At 45.5% G+C, this 25,261-nt stretch overlaps 1 protein-coding gene across 1 annotated transcript in view; it reads right to left on the bottom strand.

Moving 5' to 3' along the window:
- LOC137376904 (anoctamin-9-like) overlaps positions 1 to 25,261 on the bottom strand; it is a 346,229-nt gene that overhangs the window by 114,118 nt on the left and 206,850 nt on the right. Inside the window, exons 16-18 of the mRNA XM_068045861.1 lie at positions 6,905 to 6,941; positions 5,851 to 5,962; positions 1,647 to 1,704 (exon numbers count right to left, since the gene is read on the bottom strand). Coding sequence (XP_067901962.1) covers positions 1,647 to 1,704; positions 5,851 to 5,962; positions 6,905 to 6,941 — 207 coding nt within the window. The remainder of the gene's footprint in view (positions 1 to 1,646; positions 1,705 to 5,850; positions 5,963 to 6,904; positions 6,942 to 25,261) is intronic.

Genomic DNA, 25,261 nt, shown 5'->3' with positions numbered 1-25,261 from the left:
CAAGAATTAGCATACAACCTAAAGCCTCGATACACTCAAAGCTTAAAAATATCACCTCTAGTCATTTTGACACAATCTAGATGCACAATGCACAGTCACTTACTGACATCCAAGTTGGCCTGAAGATTGGGTATATGTACATCACTGCAAATGTTCTTCAATTCGTTAACTCCAGCAATTCAAGATTACTTTTATGTAAGATGGTACCTCCAAGGTCACAGTCCAAACCTAGAGAAAGGCCTCTCCCATAATATAGGTGAAGTATAGGTGGCAATGGCACATCTCCAAAGATATGTCCAAGAAACTCTGGTAGGGTCTGTGGACCCACATATGTGACTAATAACAGCAAGTTGCGCAGTCTACCTCAGATGTAAACAGATGTCCCATTGAACTTTCTTCTCATCCCCAACCTCCCAGAGGTTAAGAAGAAATCGCAACAAAATGCCAATGTTGCACTTTAGGGCGCATAAAATTACTTTTCAGCTCTCCGAATTGTTACATGATAAAACAAAGCCTAAAGGTTAAAAATGCAAAACTTATCGTGAAAAAATAAAAAAATAAACAGGTGCACTTAACAAAATACAAAAAAAGGACCCAAATATTTGAGAAATACTGTCCAGCATTCCATAGCTTTAAGGAAAAAACCCATGGAAGTCCTTTTCATATTTTGGAATATTTTAACTGTTTTTCCAGAAAAGGATTTAGAAAAAGAGTTATTTCTGTATGTTAGGTTTATAAAAGGATAGTACATTCAGACAAGTATAGAAAAAGGCTGCGTTTGCTGACAACGCAACCACGAGGTGGCGCAGTACTTGCAAATGCAGGCTCTTTAACTGGAACGTCAGTGTCTGCGATGTTCAGGCAGCTGCCAAGATTAAAGATGGCGCTGCTCAATTTATCACAGGAAATGTTCATGGCTGGATCGTTTTAACAAACGTACTGTACATCACGTGAATGCTGCGCGATGACGTCAACCCGTGCACGTGCCACTTAGTCCTGGTAAGATGAGATGAGTGAAGCGGCGTGGCCTAGAGTTAGCGGCTGGAGGGGAGCGGGTACCAAGCGGCCAGAGAGCCGGGTGGCGCAAAGCGAGGAACAATCAGCTAGGCAAATCGGGCAGCAGCGAGATCTGGTACAAGCGGCAGAGGGGAGGAAATGTCGAGGCCTACAGTGAATTGACGAGGGGGGACAGCGGCTTGTGGGGCGGGTGTGAGTGACGGGGATTGACCTCCAGCCTCATCCCATTCAGCTGCTTCCTCCAGCCAAGTCGGGGGCTGGCTTCCTGATGGTGCATTATCGCGCATGCGCGAAGATGGGCCGGGCGCTGATACATAATGATGTTAACGCTGCATGATGGCGTCATCCCACGCACGCGCCATTTATTCCCGGCAAGATGTAGCTGCGCATGTGCTTGCGTTTTTGCCGCACTCCGATGACATCAGCGGGCTGCTGCGTTGTCAGAAATCACTTTGATAGAAAAAAAGAAACCAGATAAAAGTACTTGTAGACATTGTTTTACGTAAATTTTGTAAACAATAAACAACTCATTAGCCTGTCTTGATAATTGAGTTAATGGTAATGTACGGTGTTGTGTGTATTTATGTTTCTCTAAAGGGAATGAAAAGAATCAGGAATTGTTTGCTCACCTCTTCTAGTCGCCACTTCTTTGCTACTCTCACATAATTACCTGGATGCCCATTGATCCTATCCAAAAGAAATCCATTACTATATTGCATTATGACTATACAGTATACTAATACTACACACTCACTGCATAGTGCACTACTGCTGTACATTTACGTGAAAGGAGATAAAGTCAATGATAAACCACAGCCCCAGTGCATATTGCAATGTTTACGTCACCCAACCAATTGCTGAAATAATGGGAGGAATTTTATCTAAACAGAACCGCACGCAGCGGAGAGGCTAGTCGTGGGTCCATAACCCATTTGTCATCGAAGCAGGCTTTGCAGTGATTCTTAACTCAGCAGGGCATTAGCATCTCGCTTCAAGGTTTCCAAACCAATCAGAGGGTAAATTTGACAAAGAAAGGATATTTTTGTTCAAGGGACTCTGGCAGGGGGTCAAAATGGCTGAACCATACATTGATTCCCGAGGCATCAGCAACCATGGGAATGGAAAGTAGACCTGGGAAGGCTGCCCTTCAAGGTCTCAGACTCTTACCTGGAGGTTCTGCTGCAGGATCTGAGGGACTGGAGTGAGGTGATGCTTCTTAGCCAGCTGCTCAAACTAAGCAGGCATGGATGGAGTGGCTGAGAAAGTGAGCAGCAGGATCATGGTCCCTCAAACCTGGAAACAGTGCCCGAAGAGGTGAGTGGCATTAGACTTTCAGGTGCCAAGCCCCACTCTGACTTTCCCAGCATTCTCCTGTGTAACACCCCTCAGACCAACACACCTTGCAGCTCTACTCTCTTCAGGCACCACCACACTCTCCTAGCACCACTTCACATCCTCATCTGAACAGTTAACACTGGCACTCACCCTCATCTTTGGGCCATCTCACACCATGCCTCACAGTTGTCTTCCACAAATGTTGTTCTTCCCTCCTCTCCACATAATCCATTTTTCACATTCACCACTCTTTTCTTTCTCTCCTTGCAGGAGGAGAGCGCAGAACTCCAGGGAAAGGCAGAGAACTGAAGGATCGCCCTTTAGTGATAGCCACTTGACAACCACTGGCAATATATGCTCACATGGTCCACAGGGAAGGAGGTCTTTTTATAATTTGTTCATGGAATATGGGCATCACTGGCTAGGCCAGCATTTATTGCCCATCTCTAATTGCCATTGAGAAGGTGGTGGTGAGTCGCCTTCTTGAACCGCTGTAGTCCATGTCGGGTAAGTACACCCACAGTGCTGTTGTGAAGGGAGTTCCAGGATTTTGACCCAGCGACAGTGAAGGAACAGCGATATAGTTCCACGTCAGGATGATGTGTGACATGAAGGGGAACTTGCAGTTGCTTCTATGAATCTGCTGCCCTTGTCCTTCCAGGTGGCAGAAGTCACGGGTTTGGAAGGTGCTATCTAAGGAGCCTTGGTGCATTGTTGCTGTGCATCTTATAGATGGTACACACTGCTGCCACTGTGCATCGGTGGTGGAGGGGTTGAATGTTTGTGGATGGGGTGCCAATCAAGAGGGTTGCTTTGTCCTGGTTGGTGTCAAGCTTCTTGAGTTGTTGGAGCAGCACCCATCCAGGCAAGTGGAGAATATTCCATCACACTCCTGACTTGTGCCTTGTAGAAGGTGGACAGGCTTTGGAGAGTCAGGAAGTGAGTTACTCTCTGCAGGATTCCTAACCTCTGACCTGCTCTTGTAGCCATGGTATTTATATGGCTACTCCAGTTCAGTTTCCGGTCAATGTTAACCCCCAGGATGTTGATAGTGGAGGATTCAGCGATCGTAATGCCACCGAATGTCAAGAGGAGATAGTTAGATTCTCTCTTGTTGGAGATGGTCATTGGCTGGCACTTGTGAGGTGCAAATGTTACTTGCCACTTATCAGCCCAAGCCTGGATATTGTCCAGGTCTTGCTGCATTTCGACACGGACTGTTTCAGTACCTGAGGAGTCATGAATGGTGCTGAACATTGTTCACTGATGATTGCACATCGCCACTTCTGACCTTATGATTGAAGGAAGGTCATTGATGAAGCAGCTAAAGATGGCTGGACCTAGGACACTCCCTGAGGAACTCCTGCAGTGATGTCCTGGAGCACAGATGATTGACCTCCAACAACCACAACCATCATCCTTTGTGCCAGGTATGCTTCCAACCAGCAGAGAGTTTCCCACCTGATTCCCATTGACTCCAGTTTTGCTCGGGCTCCTTGATGCCATATTCAGTCAAATGCTGCCTTGATGTCATGGGCAGTCACTCTCACCTCACCTCTTGATTTCAGCTCTTTTGTCCATGTTTGAACCAAGGCTGTAACGAGGTCAGGAGCTGAGTGGCCCTGGCGGAACCAAATTGAGCATCACTGAGCAGGTTATTGCTAAGAAAGTGCCTTCTGATAGCACTATCGATGACACCTTCCATCACTTTGCTGATGAGTGACAGTAGACTGATGGGGTGGGAATTGGCCGGGTTGGACTTGTCCTGCTTTTTGTGTACAGGACATACCTGGGCAATTTTACACATTGCCCAGTAGATGCCAGTGTTGTAGCTGTACTGGAACAGCTTGGCTAGGGGCGCGACTAGTTTTGGGTCTTCAGTACTATTGCCGGAATGTTGTCAGGGCTCATAGACTTTGCAATATTCAGTGCCTTCAGTCATTTCTTGATATCATACGGAGTGAATCGAGTTGGCATTTGTGATGTTGGGGACCTCAGAAGGAGGCCCAGATGGATCATCCACTTGGCACCTCTGGCTGAAGATTGTTGCAAACGCTTCAGCCTTATCTTTTGCACTGATCTGCTGGGCTCCCCCATCATTGGATGGGGATATTTGTGGAACCATCTCCTCTAGTTAGTTGCTTGATTGTCCACCCCCATTCACAACTGGATGTGGCAGGACTATAGAGCTTTGATCAGATCTATTGGTTATGAGATCGCTTAACTCTATTGCATGTTTCTGCTGTTTGGCACACAAGTAGTCCTGGGTTTTAGCTTCACCAGGTTAACTCCTCATTTAGTGGTATGCCTGGTGCTGCTCCTGGCATGTTTGCCTGCATTCTTCATTGAACCAAGGTTGGTCCCAGGGCTTGATGGTAATGGTAGAGTGGGGGATATGCTGGGCCATGAGGTTACAGATTATGGTTGACTACAACTCTGCTGCTGCTGATGGCCCACAGCGCCTCATGGATGCCCAGTTTTGAGTTGCTAGATCTGTTCAAAATCTATCCTATTTAGCACAGTGGTAGTGCCACACAACACGATGGAGGGTATCCTCAATATGAAGACGGGACTTACTCTCCACAAGGTCTGCGCGGTGGTTACTCCTACCAAAACTATCATGGACAGATGCATCTATGACAGGCAGATTGGTGAGGACGAGGCCAAGTATGTTTTTCCCTCTTGTTGGTTCCCTCACCACCTGCCACAGACCCAGTCTAGTAGCTATGTCCTTTAGGACTCAGCCAGCTTGGCCAGTAGTGGTGCTACCGAGCCACTCTTGGTGATGAACATTGAAGTCCCCCATCCAGAGTACATTTTTTGCCCTTGCCGCCCTTAGTGCTTCCTTCAATTGCTGTTCTATATGGAGGATTACTGATTCATCAGCTGAGGGGGGGGGGGGGGGGGGGGGGGGCTGGGGGTGGTCTGTGGTAATCAGCAGGAGGTTTCCTTGCCCATGTTTGACCCGATGCCATGAGACTCCGTGGGGTCTGGAGTTGATTTTGGGCACTCCCAGGGCAACGCCCTCCCGACTGACTTTCAAGATGCTGGAAATCACCTGTCAAGCAGAACAGAAGAAGTCCTTTTGAGTGCCAGCCTCTCACTTAGGCGGGGCTGCAGCTGTTCAGTTTCACTCTTGAATTTCCAAGCCTATCATTTTCACGGAACAAGCATTCCCCGATGTGTTCTCGCCTGGGTTGATCCTGGCATGTTCCACACACCTTGGGAAACCCGTGCGCTGACTGTCAAAGCCAGAATTCTGAGTTAAATCCTGAGAAAATTGGCAATTTAAATATATTAATTACTTACCCAACAGCTTCACAGCGGTTTCCCGGGGTTTTAACCCTCCCGCCTGCACCCAAACCCACACCCACACTTTGCCATTACATTTCTGCCAAATCTTTTTTATAACACTAGTAAAGCTCCCACAACTTTGCTCATAATGAATCAGAGGACTTTCAGTTTTCTAAAAGTAGGTGTGTTTATAGGAGTACCTACCTTCCCAGAAAAAAAGCAATGTAAACGATGGATGTGAACATGGTGAAAAACTGGAATGTGAACATTTTTACAGTGAAGCTGTTTTCTCGAGCCAACACAGTGCGCGGCCTTTCTGCAAAACATCAGAAGATGATTATAAGTGATGTTTTGATCTATCTTTACTATGACATTCCCTGTAAAAATACAAATCGTCGCACCTTCTTACAATGTGGCTCAGCCCCAACATCCCCAACTGCACTGGTATGACATTTCCCTTCCCCCAGAAGCCTTCTTACGATATTGCTTATTAGTGTCAAATTTTGTGCTTTGAGCTCAGGCATTTTGGAAACTGAATTAAAACTTCTCACGTTGACCACATAGCACTCTTGCAGCCAGTTGACAAAGGGAACATCCATCCCATCAGTCAGAGCAGCACTAGAATTCAGGTACCAGAGTTGGAAGGGCAGTGCCTAACCCATTGAACCACCCAATGCCACTGACATCCATAATTTAACTAAACAATCCTGCTTTTTGAAATGTTCGCCCTGTTACACTGATGCACCACAGTTTCTAAAATACTTTGGGGTTCCAATGGACTCGCCTATTAACTCCAGTGGCAGTCCAGAGGAACCTGCTGGAAAACAGCAGAGACCTGGGTGTGCTGGACCAGTACCATTTTGCAGCTTTGTAAGAGGTGAAACCTTTGCCTTCTCCTTGTGAGGCAAATGATGCAAATGGGGCTGCCCCAGTATGCAAATGGCGGCTGGAATTCTCACATTGGGAGCTGAGGCCTCCCGGTCTCCAGATGGGCATAATAGGTCCCACTGGGCAGTCCAAGCTAACATGGGTGCTTTTTAAAAATTATTTTTGGATTGGCCCCCCAGAGAGTTGAAAGAGATGTGGCTGGGATCTTGGGGGCAGCCTGGACACCTGCCTAAATCTAAGGCAGGCACCAGATTTTCCAGATACATGAGGAAGGTAGGTGCCGAAGATGTGTTCACAGTGGCCTTTGGATTTTTGGAACCATAATTTGTATGGAGTTTACAATATATTGCAGAGTTATAGAATTACATACCCAACTGACACAGCTTCTTCGCAACGACATAATTAACCTGGAAAGTAAAATGTCAACAATTAGGTTCTTATTCACTTTTTTGGGATACAATACTTATAGACTCATAAGCCGAGAAATTGATGTGCCCTGGTTTTTGTGGCTAGGGATTGCATTTCATGAACTACACATGTCGGTTCGGAACGAGGTGGGAAGCATGTAAAATTGGTATACTCACCTCATTTCCATGATCGTGGCGTAGCACCAAGTGAACTCAGTAGCAATCAGAGCTGCCGAGGTCATTGAGGAAGATGGAAAGTTGTTTCCTTATGTACCTTTTCTACTCACTCTTCACCCTCACCCTGAATGGTGCCATGAAATGGAAATGGCAGATGGTATGACCGTGGAATCCTGCTTTCCTCCTCACACACTACTTCTCTCACTCCCACCCTTCCCTTATACTTTTGTGCTTTCAGATGAAGAACTGATGCCTGCTCCATAGAGCCATGATAAAGAGGAAAAGCAACCCTCCAAGAGTAAAGAGAAGGCTTTGTCACTTGACCTTACACGCACAGCCACCAGGTCAGATATTGGCACTGCATGAACTTTCGAGGTAATGTAGAGTTGGGATCAACACATGGTGAATCATTGGGCATAAGTGGGCTACTGCCAGGCCAGGGGGTTAGCACAGCTTGTATGGACTGCAAGGTTGCAGACAAGTTCTCCTACAGGGGTTCAGATGAGGACCTCGTTTGGGCGGGCTACATTGATGACAATGCACACCAAGATGTTTGGTGCTTTGGCAGGCCTGCCAGACAGCCTGCTTCACTGGCAAGGAGAAAGGAGGGGTCTGGTTTCAATGTGGCAGCTGGCATCGAGCAGAGCCTGGAGCCCTTCCTCTCCACTGTTGAAGTGGGGGGCAGCACTACCAATTGGACCCGTGATGGAGCGTCTGCTGGCCACTGTCTCAGTTTTCACTGCAGCACAGGTGAAGACCTCCCAAAGTCCTGCCTCTGGAGTAGAAGTTCATATAGAGTTCATGAAATCCATGGCTGCTGGCAAGCAGGATCAGACTGCTGCCATGCAGGCACAGACTACTGCTATCATAGGTGTGGATGTCAGTGCTCAACGGGGGATGCAGGCTCCCACAGTAGTCCAGCAATCTGTATTCGAGCAGAAATGCTGAGGACCTGCCTTTTGGGAGTGTCAGTGGTACTCTGGAGTATGAACCTTCTGTCCTTTCTCAAGATGACAGCATTCATTGTCCCACCACTGTGATTCTGCTAGTAATTTTGCTGTTATCCCGGTAGCACCCGGCATTTATCCTGTGCCAGTCCACAATTCGTACATTTGCGCCTCCAAGAGACACTGGAAGATGGCTGCTTGCTGACAGGGGCTACCCCTTTAAACATGGCTGATGGTCCCTTTCTGCCATCCCAGCACAGCCGGCTGACATCATGATAGTATCCATTCAAGGTCTTCAGACTTATGCAGGGAACACAGTCCATGTACCATTCTACATCAGTAATGCTATGCAGGCTACGCAGGAAGCAGCCAGTGCATCAGGCAGACAGAAACCTGTGATAGGCCTCTATACACTCCTCACCACACTACTCAATTACACACCAATAGAATCATAGAATGAGACAGCATGAAAGGAGGCCATTTGGCCCATTATGTCTATACCAGCTCTTTGGTAGAGTTATCCAATCAATCCCATTTCCTTGCTCTTTCCTAATAGGCCTGTAATTTCTTTCCCTTCAAGTATTTATCGAATTCATTTTTGAAAGTTACTATTGAGTCTGCTTCCACCACCTTGTACCAAGGATCCCACAAGTTTTCTTTTCACAATCTTCTCAACTTAAGCTGCCACCATCAAAGATTTGTATACAGACACTGCTAGGTCTCTCTGTTCCTGCACCTCCTTTAAAATTGTACCATTAAATTTATATTCACTCTCCTCATTCTTCCTACCAATATGCATCACTTCACACTTACATTTCATCTGCCATGTGTCTGCCCATTTCACCTATCTATCTAAGCCCTCCTGAATTTACCATCCTCCCCATTGTTTAGTACATTTCTGAGCTTTGATTCATTTGCAAAGTTTGAAATTATGCCTTGTGTACTTAATTCCAGGTCATTAATATATATCAAAAATGGCAGTGGTCCTGGTACCAATCCCTGGGGAACACCAATGTATATCTTCCTTCAGTCTGAAAAACAACCATTCAACCATACGGCATGCTTTCCTTCATCGGACGGGGCATTGAGTACAAGAGTTGGCAGGTCATGTTACAGTTGTATAGGACTTTGGTTCGGCCACATTTGGAATACTGCGTACAGTTCTGGTCGCCACATTATCAAAAGGATGTGGATGCTTTGGAGAGGGTGCAGAGGAGGTTCACCAGGATGTTGCCTGGTATGGAGGGCGCTAGCTATGAAGAGAGGTTGAGCAGATTAGGATTATTTTCATTAGAAAGACGGAGGTTGAGGGGGGACTTGATTGAGGTGTACAAAATCATGAGAGGTATAGACAGGGTGGATAGCAAGAGGCTTTTTCCCAGAGTGGGGGTTTCAATTACAAGAGGACACGAGTTCAAAGTGAAAGGGGAAAAGTTTAGGGGGGATATGCGTGGAAAGTTCTTTACGCAGAGGGTGGTGGGCACCTGGAACGCATTGCCAGCGGAGGTGGTAGATGCGGGCACGATGGAGTCTTTTAAGATGTATCTAGACAGATACATGAATGGGCAGGAAGAAAAGAGATACAGAACCTTAGAAAATAGGCGACATGTTTAGAGAGAGGATCTGGATCGGCGCAGGCTTGGAGGGCCGAAGGGCCTGTTCCTGTGCTGTAATTATCTTTGTTCTTTGTTCTTTGTACCATTACTCTCTGCCTTCTGTCTCTTTAATCCCACAGGCATTAATTTTGTTAACAAGTCCATTGTGTGATACTTTGTTAAATGCTTTTTAAAAGTTCATATAGACAACATCAACTGCACTATCCTCATCAACTGTCTCCGTTACTTCATTCAGGAACTTAATCAAGTTAGTGAAACACAAAATGCCTTTGACCAATCCTTGCTAACTTTCATTTATTAGACCATACCTTTCCAAATGCCAGCTAATTGTGTCCAGGTTATTGTCACAAAAGATTTCTTCATCACTGACATTAAACTGACTGTACTGTAGTTGCTGGGTTTATATCCCTCTCCCCTTTTTTAAACAAGGGTGTAACATTTGCAATCCTCCAGTCCTCTGGCACCATCCCCATATCCAAGGAGGATTAGAAGATGGTGGCCTCCACCACAATCACCTGTAAAAAGTACTCAACCGGAGGAGCCCTAACTTCAGTAATACTTTGAAGGCTGAGATAGACAAATCTTTGGTCCCTCAGGGAATCAAGGGATATGGGCAGTAGGCAGGAAAGTGGAGTTGATACAGAAGATTGTATTGATCTGTATTGAATGGCAGAGCAGGCTCAAAGGGGCTGTATGGTCTATCCCTGCTCCTATTTCTTATATTCTTAATTAGGGAACAAAAGAGGATCTATTTAGGCTACTGGGTGCCTCTATTGGCTACCAAATAGTGGGAATGAGATAAAGGAGCAAATCTGTAGACAAATTACAGAAAGATGCAAGAACTACAGAGTAGTGATAATGAGAGACTTCAATATTCCTAACATAAAGTGGGCTAGAAACAATGTAAAGGGCAAAGAGGAAGAGGAATTCCTGAAATTTGTATAAGAGAACTTTTTTGATCTGTCTGTTTCTAATGAGGAAAGAATCAGTGCTGGACCTAGTTCTGAGCAATGAAGTGGGGGAAGTGAAGCAGGGACAATCAACTGTTCAAGCCCTAATTTCAGTGAGTTGGGAATGGATCTGTCCGACTGGGATTGGAATCAAAAATTGGTAGGCAAAACAGTAATTGAGCAATGGGAGGCCTTCAAAGAGGAGATGGTTCGGATACAGAGTAGACACATTCCCATTTGGGTAAAGGAAGGGCATCCAAAGCTAGAGTTCTCTGGATGACTAAAGATATCGAGTTAAAATGAGACAGAAAAAGGAGTCTTATGACAATTGTAAAGTTCATAATACAGTAGACTCCTACCAATACAGTCATGGACAGAAGCATCTGCGGCAGGCAGATTGGTGAGGACATGGTCAAGTATGTTTTTCCCTCATGTTGGCTCCCCCACCACCTGCCGCAGACACAGTCTAGTAGCTATGTCCTTGCATTTTCCTTCCTTATTCTTGTCCTCCAATTCCCTTGCAATAAAGGCAAACATGTCATATGCCTTCCTGATGGCTTGCTGTACCTGCATGCTAATTTTCTGTGTTCTTTGCACATGTATACCCAGGTCTCTCTGAACAATCAGCTACCGATTTTCTCAACCCTCACCTCAACCCTTCATGCCCTAGTCTCCAATAAAAAGATCAGTCTCTCTCACTTTGGCTGTTCCCCCGGTATGGCCCTCAGCTCCACTGAAGTCCAAGAGAGGCAGACTTGAAAGGATATAGCAGTCAACTGGTTCAGCCATCCACTATCAGATCTGCCTGGATCACTTAAAACATTATTGGTTCCTGCTCCCATCTGTTAAAACTGCTCACTATTCCTGGATCATCTTGGAATGTAAACATAAACCACGGCTTCTTTTCTTTCCTGCAAACCGTCTTCTTAAACCCCTCTTCCCTGTCCCCTCCACCCTCATCACCAACACATAAACTTATTTGTCACTAAGATTGAGAAAATCCGATCAGCTGCCTGTGTTGCCTCCCTCCCTTCCGCTAGCCAACCTGGCCAAACTTCCTATAATGCTCCACCCACCCTAGCCTTGAACTAGCACTTTTCTCTAATTTCTCTCCTATCTCCCCTCATGACCCTGCTAAGCTCATCTTATCCATGCAACATACCTCCTGTTCCCTCGATCCTATTCCCACTAAACTGCTGATAACCCAACTTCCCCCCCGGTCTCCAAGTTAGCTTATATTGTAAATGGTTCTCTCTTTTCAGGTGTTGTCCCTCTCTTCTCTAAATGTGCTGTCATCAGCCCTCTCAAAAACACAACCCTTGACCCCACTGTCCTTGGAAACTATCGTCCTGTCTCCAACGTCCATTTCTTCTCTAAAGTCCTTGAACATACTGTCACGTCCCAAATCCAGTCCCATCCCGGAACTCCATGCTTGAATCCCTCCAAGCAGGTTTCCTCCCCTGCCACAGTACCAAAGGACTCATCAAAGTCACATGTCATCCTATGTGACTGTAACAAAGGTAAACTTTCCCTCCTCGTCCTTCTCGACCTGTTTGCAGCCTTTGACACTGTTGACCACACCATCCTCCTCCAATGCCTCTCCACTGTTGCCCAGCTGGGTGGGGTTGCTAACACTTGGTTCCATTCTTATCTATCTAATTAGTGCCAGAGTATCACTTGTAATGGCTTCTCTTCCTTCCCCCATACCATTACCTCTGGTGTTCCCCAAGGATCTATCCTTGGCACCCTGCTATTTCTCATTTACGCGCTGTCCCTTGGTGACATTATCCAAAAGCACAGTGTTAGCTTTCACATGTATGCTGATGACATGCAGCTGTACCTCCCCAGCACTCTCTGTCGCTTCCACGGTTGCTAAGTTATCAGACTGCTTATCTGACATCCAGTACTGAATGAGCAGAAATTTCCTACAATAAAATATTGGAAAGACTGAAGGCATTGTTTTTGGTCCCTGTTGCAAAGTCTGTTCCCACGCTACTGACTCCATCCCTCTCCCTGGCAACAGTCTGCAATTTAGCCAGTCTGTTTGCAACCGTGGTGTCTGACCTTATATTTCGTGCCATCAGTAAGTCTGGCTATTTCCACCTCTGTAACATTGCCCGACTTTAACCCTGTCTCAGATCATCTGCTGCTGAAACTCTCATTCATACCTTCATTACATCTAGACTTGACTATTCCAATGCAATTCTGACTGGTCTCCCAAATTCTACTCTCTGTAAACTTGAAGTCATCCAAAATTATGCTGCCCGTGTCTTAACTCATACCAAGTCCCACTCCTCTATCTGTCACGCTCACGCGAGGAGAAATATGAACTATAAAATGAACTTCTGAAACAAACCTAAAATTGACACTTTTCCTACAAAACAAAATGCAGTTGAGAGGTCAGGTGACCTTATCCTGTACTGCTGATACACATGGCAAATGCAAGAACCTTGAGCCAATCTTCAAGTCTGAACAAGTCTTGGAGAAGGCATTAAAATTTAAATAACCCATTCTGTGAGAGAACATAAAACAGAGAAAAAATACAGCACAGAAGGAGGCCATTCAGCCCAGTGTGTCCGCGCCGGCCAAATAAGCTATCCAACCAAACTAATCCCACTTTCCAGCACCTTGTCCATAGCCCCGCAGGTTACAGCACCTTAGGTGCATGTCCAGCTACCTTTTAAAAGAATTGAGGGTCTCTGCCTCCACCACTGATCCTGGCAGTGAATTCCAGACACCCACCATCCTCTGGGTGAAAAGGTTTCTCCTCATTTCACCTCTAATCCTTCTACCAATCACCTTAAATCTGTGTCCCCTGGTAACTAACCTGGTAGCCAGGGGAAACAGGTCATTTCTGTCTACTCTATCTAAGCCCCTCATAATTTTGTACACCTCAATCATGTCACCCCTCAGCCTCCTCAATTCCAGGGAAAACAACCCCAGCCTATCCAATCTTTCCTCATCGATGCAACCCTCAATCCCCGACAACATTCTTGTAAATCTCCTCTGCGCTTTTCCAGAGCAATTATGTCCTTTCTGTAATGTGATGACCAAAACTGCACACAATACCCCAGCTGCGGCCTAACCAGCTCTCCATACAGCTCCAGCAACACATCCCTACTTTTGTACTCTATACCTCGGCCAATAAAGGAAAGAAATCCATATGCCTTCTTCACTGCTCTATCTACCTGTCCTGCCACCTTCAGGGACCTGTGGACATGCACTCCAAGATCTCTCACTTCTTCTACCCATCTCAATATCCTCCCATTTATTGTATATTCCCTCACTTTATTTGCCCTTCCCAAATACATCACCTCACACTTCTCTGGACTGAATTCCATTTGCCACTTTTTCACCCACTCAACCAAACCATTGATGTCATTCTGGAGTCCATGACTCTCCTCATCGCTATTAATTACACTGACAATTTTTGTGTCATCAGCAAATTTCCCAACCATGCCTCCCACATTTAAGTCCAAATCATTAATGTATACCACAAACAGCAAGGCACCCAACACTGAGCCCTGTGGAACACCATTGGAAACAGCTTTTCATTCACAAAAATATCTGTCAACTACTACCCTTTGTTTCCTGTCACTGAGCCAACTTTGGATCCAACCTGCCATCTTCCCCTGTATCCCATGGGCTTTCATTTTACTGGCCAGTCTGCCATGCAGGGCCTTGTCAAATGCCTTACTAAAATCTATGTAAAGCACATCCACTGCATTACCCTAATCAATCCTCCTTGTTACTTCCTCAAAAAACTCAATCAAGTAAGTAAGAAAAAGACATGACCTTCCCTTAAAATATCCATGCTGACTATCCCTGATTAATCTGTGCCTTTCTAAGTGACAGTTTATCCTACCCTCAGAATAGATTCTAATAATTTACCCACCACCGAGGTCAGACTGACTGGCCTATAATTACCTGGCTTTTCCCTCGCATCCTTATTAAACAATGGTACAACATTTGCAGACCTCCAATCATCTAGTACCTCGCCTGTATCTAGTGAGGATTTGAAGATGATCCTCAGCACATCCACTATTTCCTCCCTGGCTTCGAGTAACAGCCTGAGATGTAAAACATCCAGTCCTGGCGATTTATCCACTTTCAGGGATGTCAGATCCTCAAGCACTTCCTCTCTCATTATGCTTAGGTTATCTAATATTTCACACTCCTCCTCCCCAACCACAATGGCTGCATCAACCCTTTCCTTTGTGAATACAGAGACAAAAAACTCATTAAGAACACTGCCCACATCTTCCGCATAGGTTCCCCTGTACATCTCTGATAGGCCCTACTCTTTCTTTAGTTATCCTCTTACTCTTACTGTACTGATAAAACACTTTCAGGTTTTCCTTGATTTTACCTGCCAGTAATTTTTCATGTCCTTTCTTTGCTTTTCTAATTACCTTTTTCACTTCACCCCTGCACTTTCTATACTCCTCTATGTTTTCTAAAGTATTAAGATATTTTGCTTTAACGTACCCTGTAAGCATCTAGATAACCAGGGAGCTCTAGATTTGGCAGTACCACCCTTAGTCGTCATGGGAACATGCCTACACTGTGCCTGTATTATCTTGCTCTTGAATGCCTCCCACTGGTTTGCCACTGATTTTCCTTCAAGTAGCTGTATCCAGTCCACTTTCACCAGGTCACCTCTCAGTTTCGTAAAATTTGCCTTCCCCCAATTTAGAACCTTTGCTCCTGTTTTATCTTTGTCCTTTTCCATGATTATGCTAAAATTAACTGTATTATGGTCACTATCTCCAAAATGATCACGGACTGTTACTTCATCCACTTGCCCAGCTTCATTACTGAAAACTAAATCTAAAATTGCGCCCCTTCTCATTGGGCTTGTCATGTGCTGGTTAAAAAAGTTCTCTTGAATGCAGTTCCCTCTGTGCCCTTCACACTGTTTGTATCCCATTCGATATTGGGGTAGTTGAAATCCCCAACCATCAGACTAAACGCATGTTATTTTATAATCCCTAACTTTTCTAGTGTGTGAGTGTGTAAGCGTTTGACAGTGGGTGAAGTTGTGAATATTGTCGGGTGTTGTATAATAAACATTTATCTTTCTTTTAAACATATGATAATGGCTACTTCTCTCCAACGAATTGGGTCAACAATAGCATTGCAGATTTGGTGACTCCAAATTCAAACTCAGGAGAATGGGTGTGAATACTGAATGTTATCAAGATGGAATGAAGATGAGTGACACTTATTGTCTAACAATGGCCTCACTATCAGACACCATTTATGAGAATAATGAGAAACTCTGGTCGCATGACAGAAACCAGGTTTCTGATAAGGTGGTTTAATAAGAGAAATTCTAGGCAGGCAAAGGAGATTCCATCTATGCCATTGAAGAGAAAGAGCCCTACTTCAGATTACCAGTTTTAAGCTATATGAAGGCTGAGACTGGAAGTGGCCTTGAACTGCATACCTGAGAAATCGTACCAGGTTTTCACCATTGAAATGTAACTGAGAGATAAGCAAAGAAGTCTGCAATGATGCTTCCATCCACCTGAACCTTCCAAACGTTTTTTTTTAAGTGAACCATAAAAAAGGAAAAACTTGCCTGCGCTGTTTCAAGTCTTCACCCCGGGGAAAAAGCAATTTTTACAGTGAACTCTTTTTAAAACCATGTTATCTTTTAATCCGTAACTTTTCTTGTGTGTGTGCGTGTTTGTCTATGCGTGTGAGAGTGGGTGAAGTAGCGAATATTGTCGGGTGTTGTATAATAAACATTCATCTTTCTTTTAAACTTATGAGAAAACCTATCGTTTGTCTGTTTGTTGACCATGAAAATGCTCAAAGGTACACCATCTTCGGTCAGTTGAGAGGTGCGAAAGGGAAATAATCCCTATCATCTCCCACCTGTCCGTAACACTATCACCCCATTCACACTGACGTACATTGGCTCTTGTTCAAGGAACATCTTAATTTTAAAATTATCATCCTTGTTTTCAAATCCCTCCATGGCCGCTTCCCTCCCTATCTCTATAATCTCCTCCAGCCCTAAAACATAGAAAATAGAAAATAGAAAACAGGAGTAGGAGTAGACCATTCAGCCCTTTGAGCCTGCTCCACCATTCAAAACAGATCATGGCTGATCGTCTAATTCAGTACCCTGTTCCCGCTTTCACCCTATATCCCTTGTTCCCTTTGGCATTAAGAAATATATCTATCTCTTTCTTGAATATATTTAATGACTTGGCTTCCACTGCCTTCTGCGGTTGAGAATTCCACAGGTCCACCACCCTCTGAGTGAAGAAATTTCTCCTCATCTCAGTTCTAAATGGCATACCCTGCATCCTGAGACGGTGACTCCTAGTTCTGGGCTACCCAGCCATCGGGAACTTCCTCCCTGCATCTAGCCTGTCTAGTCCTGTTAGAACTTTCTAGGTTTCTATGAGATCTCCTCTCATTCTTCTAAACTCTAATGAATATAGTCCTAGTCGACCCAATCTCTCCTCATACGTCAATCCTGCCATCTCAGGAATCAGCCTAGTAAATCTTCTTTGCACTCCCTCCATGGCAAGAACATCCTTCCTCAGATCAGGAGACCAAAACTGCACACAATACTCCAGATGTGGTCTCAACAAGGCCTTGTCTAACTGCAGTAAGACATCAAAGTAAAAGCAAAATACTGTGGATGCTGGAAATCTGAAATAAAAACAAGAAATGCTGGAACCGAAGAAGTTCCGAAGAAGGGTCACTGACCCGAAACGTTAACTCTGCTTCTCTTTCCACAGATGCTGCCAGACCTGCTGAGTGGTTCCAGCATTTCTTGTTTTTATTGCAATAAGACATCCTTGCTCCCATACTCAAATCCTCTTGCAATGAAGGCCAACGTACCATTTGCCTTCCTAACTGCTTGCTGCACCTGAATGCTTGCTTTCAGCGACTATTGTACAAGGACAACCAGGTCTCGTTGCACCTCCCCCTTTCCCAATCTATCACCATTCAGATAATAATCTGCCTTTTTATTTTTACAACCAAAGTGGATAACCTCACATTTATCCACGTTATACTGCATCTGCCATGCATTTGCCCACTCACCCAACTTGTCCAAATCACATTGGAGCCTCTTTGCATCCTCCTCACAGCTCACAGCCACCACCCCACTCCCCCCAGCTTTGTGTCATCTGCAAGCTTGGAAATGTTATATTTAGTTCCCACACCCAAGTCACTAATATATATTGTGAACAGCTGAGGCCCAAGCACCGATCCCTGTGGTACCCCACCAGTCACTGCCTCCTAGCCAGAAAAAGATCCGTTTATTCCTACTCTCTGTTTCCTGTCCAATTCTCAATCCATGCCAGTATGCTTCCCCCATTCCCATGTGCTTTAATTTTACACACTAATCTCTTATGTGGGACCTTATCAAAAGCCTTCTGAAAATCCAAATACACCACATCCACTGGTTCTCCCTTATCTATTCTACAAGTTACATCCTCAAAAAACTACAGTAGATTTGTTAAGCATGATTTCCCTTTCGTAAACCCATGCTGAATTTGTCCAATCCCGTTTATGCTTTCCAGGTGTTCTGCTATCACATCCTTTATAACAAACTCTAGCATTTTCCCCACGACTGATGTCAGGCTAACTGGTCTGTTTCCCTGTTTTTTTCTCTTCCTCCTTTTTTAAATAATGAGGTTACATTTGCCACACTCCAACCTGGAGGAACTGCGCCAGAGTCGATAGCATTTTGGAAGATGACCACCAATGCATCCACTATTTCCAGGAACACTTCCCTTTAGTACTCTGCCATGTAGATTATCAGGCCCTGGGGATTTGTCAGCCTTTAACCCCATTAATTTCCCTAGCACTATCTTTTTACAAATACTGATTTCCTTCAGTTCCCTCTCATTAGACTCTTGGTTCCCTAACATTTCTGGGAAATTATTTGTGTCCTCCTTTGTGAAGGCAGATCCAAAGTATGTGTTTAATTATTCTGGCATTTCTTTGTTCTCCATTATAATTTCCCCCGTTTCTGACTGTACGGGACTTACAGTTGTCTTCGCTAATCTTTTTCTCTTCATATACTTATAGAAGCTTTCACAGGGGTAGATGGTGGCGTAGTGGTATTATCACTGGACTAGTATCCCAGAGACCCATGGGTTCGAATCCCACCACAGCAGAAGGTGGAATTTGAACTTAATAAAAATCTGGAATTAAAAACTAGTTTAATGATAGCCATGAAACCATTGTCGATTGTTGTAAAAACCCATCTGGTTCACTAATGTCCTTTCGGGAAGGAAATCTGCTGTCCTTACCTGGTCTGGCCTACATGTGACTCCAGACCCACAGCAATGTGGTTAACTCTTACATGCCCTCTGAAATGGCCTAGCAAGCCACTCAGTTGTACCTAACCGCTACGAAGTTTATAAAAAGGAATGAAACCGGACGGACCATCCGGCATCGACCGAGGCACCGGAAACGACAACGGCAAACCCAGCCCTGTCGACCCTGCAAAGTCCTCCTTACTAACATCTGGGGGCTTGTGCAAAAGTTGGGAGAGCTGTCCCACAGACTAGTCAAGCCTGACATAGTCATACTCACGGAATCATACCTAACAGACAATGTCCCAGACACTGGCATCACCATCCCCGGGTACGTCCTGTCCCACCGGCAAGACACCAGCAGAGGTGGTGGCACAGTGGTATACAGTAGGGAGGGAGTTGCCCTGGGAGTCCTCAACATCGACTCCGGACCTCATGAAGTCTCATGGCATCAGGTTAAATATGGGCAAGGTAACCTCCTACTGATTACCACCTACCGCCCTCCCTCAGCTGATGACTCAGTACTCCTCCATGTTGAACACCACTTGGAGGAAGCACTGAGGATGGCAAGGGCACAAAATGTACTCTGGGTGGGGGACTTCAATGTCCATCACCAAGAGTGGCTCGGTAGCACCACTACTGACCGAGCTGGCTGAGTCCTAAAGGACATGGCTGCTAGACTGGGTCTGCGGTAGGTGGTGGGGGAACTAACACGAGGGAAGAACATACTTGACCTCGTCCTCACCAATCTGCCTGCCGCGGATGCATCTGTCCATGACAGTATTGGTAGGAGTGACCACCGCACAGACCTTGTGGAGACGAAGTTCCGCCTTCACATTGAGGATACCGTCCATTGTGTTGTGTGGCACTATCACTGTGCTGAATGGGATAGATTTCGAACAGATCTAGCAATGCAAAACTGGGCATCCATGTGGCGCTGTGGGCCATCAGCAACAGCAGCAGAATTATACTCAACCACAATCTGTAACCTCATGGCCCGGCATATCCCCCACTCTACCATTACCATCAAGCCAGGAGACCAACCCTGGTTCAATGAAGAGTGCAGGAGGGCATGTCAGGAGCAGCACCAGGCATACCTCAAAATGAAGTGTCAACCTGGTGAAGATACAACCCAGGACTACTTGCATGCCAAACTGCGTAAGCAGCATGCGATAGACAGAGCTAAGCGATCCCATAACCAACGGATCAGATCGAAGCTCTGCAGTCCTGCCACATCCAGCCGTGAATGGTGGTGGACAATTAAACAACTAACTGGAGGAGGTGGCTCCACAAATATCCCTTCAGCCAGAAGTGCCGAGTTGATGATCCATATCAGCCTCCTCCTGAAGTCCCCAGCATCACAGATGCCAAACTTCAGCCAATTCGATTCACTCCACGTGATATCTAGAAACGACTGAAGGCATTGGATACTGCAAAGGCTATGGGCCCTGACAATATTCCGGCAATAGTACTGAAGACCTGTGCTCCAGAACTTACCGCGCCCCTAGCCAAGCTGTTCCAGTACAGCTACAACACTGGCATCTACCCTGCAATGTGGAAAATTGCCCAGGTATGTCCTGTACACAAAAAGCAGGACAAATCCAACCCGGCCAACTACCGCCTACTCTCAATCATCAGTAAAGTGATGGAAGGTGTCATCAACAGTGCCATCAAGCGGCACTTGCTTAGCAACAACCTGCTCAGTGATGCTCAGTTTGGGTTCCGCCAGGACCACTCAGCTCCTGACCTCATTACAGCCTTGGTTCAAACATGGACAAAAGAGCTGAACTCAAGAGGTGAGGTGAGAGTGACTGCCCTTGACATCAAGGCAGCATTTGACCGAGTATGGCATCACGGAGCCCTAGCAAAACTGAGGTCAATGGGAATCAGGGGGAAAACCCTCCGCTGGCTGGAGTCATACCTAGCGCAAAGGAAGATGGTTGTGGTTGTTGGAGTTCAATCATCTGAGCTCCAGGACATCACTGCAGGAGTACCTCAGGGTAGTGTCCTAGGCCCAACCATCTTCAGCTGCTTCATCAATGATCTTCCTTCAATCATAAGGTCAGAAATGGGGATGTTCGCTGATGATTGCACAATGTTCAGCACCATTCGTGACTCCTCAAATACTGAAGCAGTCCGTGTAGAAATGCAGCAAGACCTGGACAATATCCAGGCTTGGGCTGATAAGTGGCAAGTAACATTCACACCACACAAGTGGCGGGCAATGACCATCTCCAACAAGAAAGAATCTAACCATCTCCCCTTGACATTCAATGGCATTACCATCGCTGAATCCCCCACTATCAACATCCTAGGGGCTACCATTGACCGAAAACTGAACTGGAGTAGCCATATAAATACCATGGCTACAAGAGCAGGTCCAAGGCTAGGAATCCTGAGGCGAGTAACTCACCTCCTGACTCCCCAAAGCCTGTCCACAATCTACAAGGCACAAGTCAGGAGCGTGATGGAATACTCTCCACTTGCCTGGATGGGTGCAGCTCCAACTACACTCAAGATGCTCGACACCATCCAGGACAAAGCAGCCCGCTTGATTGGCACCCCATCTACAAACATTCACTCCCTCCACCACCGACGCACAGTGGCAGCAGTGTGTACCATCTACAAGATGCACTGCAGCAATGCACCAAGGCTCCTTAGACAGCACCTTCCAAACCCGCAACCTCTACCAACTAGAAGGACAAGGGCAGCAAATACATGGGAACACCACCACCTGCAAGTTCCCCTCCAAGTCACACACCACCCTGACTTGGAACTATATCACCGTTCCTTCACTGTCGCTGGGTCAAAATCCTGGAACTCCCTTCCTAACAGCACTGTGGGTGTACCTACCCCACATGGACTGCAGCGGTTCAAGAAGGCAGCTCACCACCACCTTCTCAAGGGCAATTAGGGATGGGCAATAAATGCTGGCCTGGCCAGCGACGCCCACATCCCGTGAATGAAAAAAAAAGTCAGTTTTTATGTTCCCCGCAAGTTTACTCTCATACTCTATTTTTCCCCTTTTAATCAACCTCTTTGTCCTCCTTTGCTGAATTCTAAACTGCTCCCAATCCCCTGACTTGCTGCTTTTTCTGGCAATTTTATATGCCTCCTCTTTGGATCTAATACTATCCCTAAGTTCTTTTATAAGTCATGGTTGAGCCATCTTTCCAGTTTTATTTTTGCGCCAGACTGGAATGAAGAATTGTTGCAGTTCATGCACACGTTCTTTAAATATTATCCATTGCCCATCCACCGTCAACCCTTTTAGTAAAGTTCCCCAATCTACCATAGCCAACTAGCGCCTCATACCTTCGTTATTTCCTTTATTCAGATTCAGGACCCTAGTTTCAAATTCAACTACTTCACTTTCCATCTTAATGAAGAATTCCAGCATGTTATGGTCGCTCCTCCCTAAGGGACCCCACATAACAAGATTGTTAATTAATCCTTTTTCATTGTACAATATCCAGTCCAGGATAACCTGTTCTCTAGCTGGTTCATTAACGTATTGGTCTAAAAAAACGTCATATACACACTCCAGGAAATCCTCCTCCACAGTATTGCTAATTTGGCTTGACCAATCTATCTGTAGATTAAGGTCACCCACGATTACAGTTGTACCCTTATTGCAAGCGTCTCTAATTTCCTATTTAATGCCATGCCTTACATCTCCACTACTGTTTGGGGGCCTATTGACAATCCCCATCAATGTTTTCTGCCCCTTGGTGTTCCTTAGTTCCACCCATACAGATTTTACATCATGATTTTCCGAGCCAATATCTTCCTCACTATTGCATTGATTTCCTCCTTTACTAACAACACTACCCCACCTACTTTCCCTTTTTGCTTGTCCTTCCTAAATATAGAATACCCTTGGATGTTCAGTTGCCATCCTTGGTCACCCTGCAGCCATGTCTCCATAATCGCAACTATATCATAACCATTTATATCTATTTGCGCTGTTAATTCATCTACCTTATTGTGAATGCTCCACGCATTAAGACACAATGCCTTTAGACTTGTCTTTTTAACATTGTTAGTCATCTTAGCTTTATTTTGCACTATGGCCCCATTTGCTTCTCGCCCTTGTTTTCTCTGTCTTCCACTTTTGCTTCTTACCTGTCCGTCTTTCATTTCTATCCTTGTTTCCCCCTCCTCTGTCTCCCTGCTCAGATTCCCATCCCCCTGCCATTCTAGTTTAAACCCTCCCTGACAGCGCTAGCAAACCCCCCCACCCTGGGAAATTGGTCCCGGTCCTGCCCAGATGCAACCCGTCCAGCTTGCACTTGTCCCACCTTCCCCAGAACCGGTCCCAATGTCCCAGGAACCCTCCAAGATATCTGCACTCCTCTAATTCTGACCACTTGTGCATCCCTGATTTTAATCGCTCTACCCTTGGTAGCCACACCTTCAGTTGCCTAAACCCTGAGAACTGGAATACCTCAGCACACCTCTCTGCCCCTCTACTTCGCTTTCATTCTCTTAAGATACTCCTTGCAACCTACCTCTTTGACCAAGCTTTTGGTCATCTGACCTAATGGGCTGGATTTTAACAAGGCCTTGATGTTGGGCTCTGTGGCGGGGGAGGGGGTGGTGGAGTCCAAAAGATGGGTCGAGAAAGCTGTTTCTAGTGGAGTTTCACAGGGCTCAGTGCTGGGTCTCTTGCTGTTTGTGGTATATATCAATGATTTGGACTTAAATAGAGGTGGGGGGTGGGGGGGGGGGGGGGCGGGTGGTGGCGGGGGAGGCATGATTGGAAAATTTGCTGATGATACAAAAATTGGCAGTGTAGTTGATAGTGAAGAGGATAGCTGTAGACTCCAGAATGATATCAATGGTTTGGTTGAGTGGACGGAAAAGTGACAAACAGAATTCAATCCAGAGAAGTGTGAGGTAATGCATTTGGGAAGGGCAAATAAAATGAGGGAATACACAATAAACGGGAGGATACTGAGAGGGGTAGAAGAAGTGAGAGACCTTGGAGTATATGTCCACAGGTCTCTGAAGGTGGCAGGACAGGTAGATAGAGTGGTGAAGGCGGCTTATGGAATGTGTCATGTAGGCCCACACCTGCCAAGAATGAGGCACACATTATTTTGCCCAATGAACATTAAAAACTTTTAAATGTTTCTGGGAAGAAAAGAGGGCCTATCACAAGGAATTGCCAGGCCCCTCGCCAGAAAGACCTTTTTCGCATACTTGCAGTCAGTGTTGGAACAAAGGACCTAGTCCCTGCTTCTCCAATACACAGAAGATCTGGTGAGACCAGTTTAGTTACTTGACGAACCGGCTGTTTGAATTTGAACTTGCCACAGAGTGTTTGAAACTCAGAAAGCTGTTTGCTCCTGGACTGAGAACACCTCTCTCCCTCTGCTCCCACCTCTTTCTCGCAGAACTGAAGACCCATTGAAGACACATGAACCCCAAGAGAGAAAAGTCTCCCACAGTGAACAAGGTTCAAGGAGGATACTGGGCCCCAAGGAAAAGCAAGACTACATACAATCAAGGACTATAGCGAGCGCAAAGCACAGTAAAAACCCCTCTTCAGATATTGCTTCAAACTTCTCTGCTTTATTTTTTCTTCTGCTTTTTTCTATCCCTATTTGCATATGCATATTGCACATGTATGCTAGCATGGGGTGCGGCTTGTATCCGTAGGTGTTAACCAAATTAGAGTTTAAGTTTAAGGTTTAATAAATTTCACTTTTCTTCTTTAAACCTAATAAAGCCTGTTTATGCTCATTTCTTTGCCTTATAATTGGAAAGTGGTGACCTAGGATTCACCAAGGGGGAGTTCAAAACACGGTGTGTTTAAAATTAAACCCTGTTACAATAAGACTAGGTGAAGGCTGCAAATACCCCTCGACACCTTTCTCACCTGGTCATAATAAATGCTTTCCTTTATTGGCCGAGGTATAGAATACAAAAGCAGGGATGTAATGCTGTAAATGTATAAATCGTTGGTTAGGCCACAGTTGGAATATTGCATACAGTTCTGGTCACCACATTACAGAAAGGACATAATTGCTCTGGAGAGAGTACAGAGGAGGTTTACAGGAATGTTCCCAGGGCTTGAAAGTTACAGCTATGAGGAAAGGTTGGATACGCTAGGGTTGTTTTCCCAAGAACAGAGTAGGCTGAGGGGTGACTTAATTGAGGTGTACAAAATTATGAGGGGCCGAGATAGAGTAGACGGGAGGGACCCGTTTCCCCCAGCAGAGAGGCCAATTACTGGGGTCATAGATTTAAGTGATTGGTAGAAGGATTAGAGGGGATATGAGGAAAAGCATTTTCACCCAGAGGGTGTTTGGTGTCTGGAATTCACTGTCAGGA

This window comes from Heterodontus francisci, chromosome 14, assembly GCF_036365525.1.
Source record: "Heterodontus francisci isolate sHetFra1 chromosome 14, sHetFra1.hap1, whole genome shotgun sequence".
Classification (NCBI taxonomy): domain Eukaryota; kingdom Metazoa; phylum Chordata; class Chondrichthyes; order Heterodontiformes; family Heterodontidae; genus Heterodontus; species Heterodontus francisci.
Note: the sequence above shows the minus strand (reverse complement) of the source record. Positions and strands in the feature narration are given on the sequence as shown.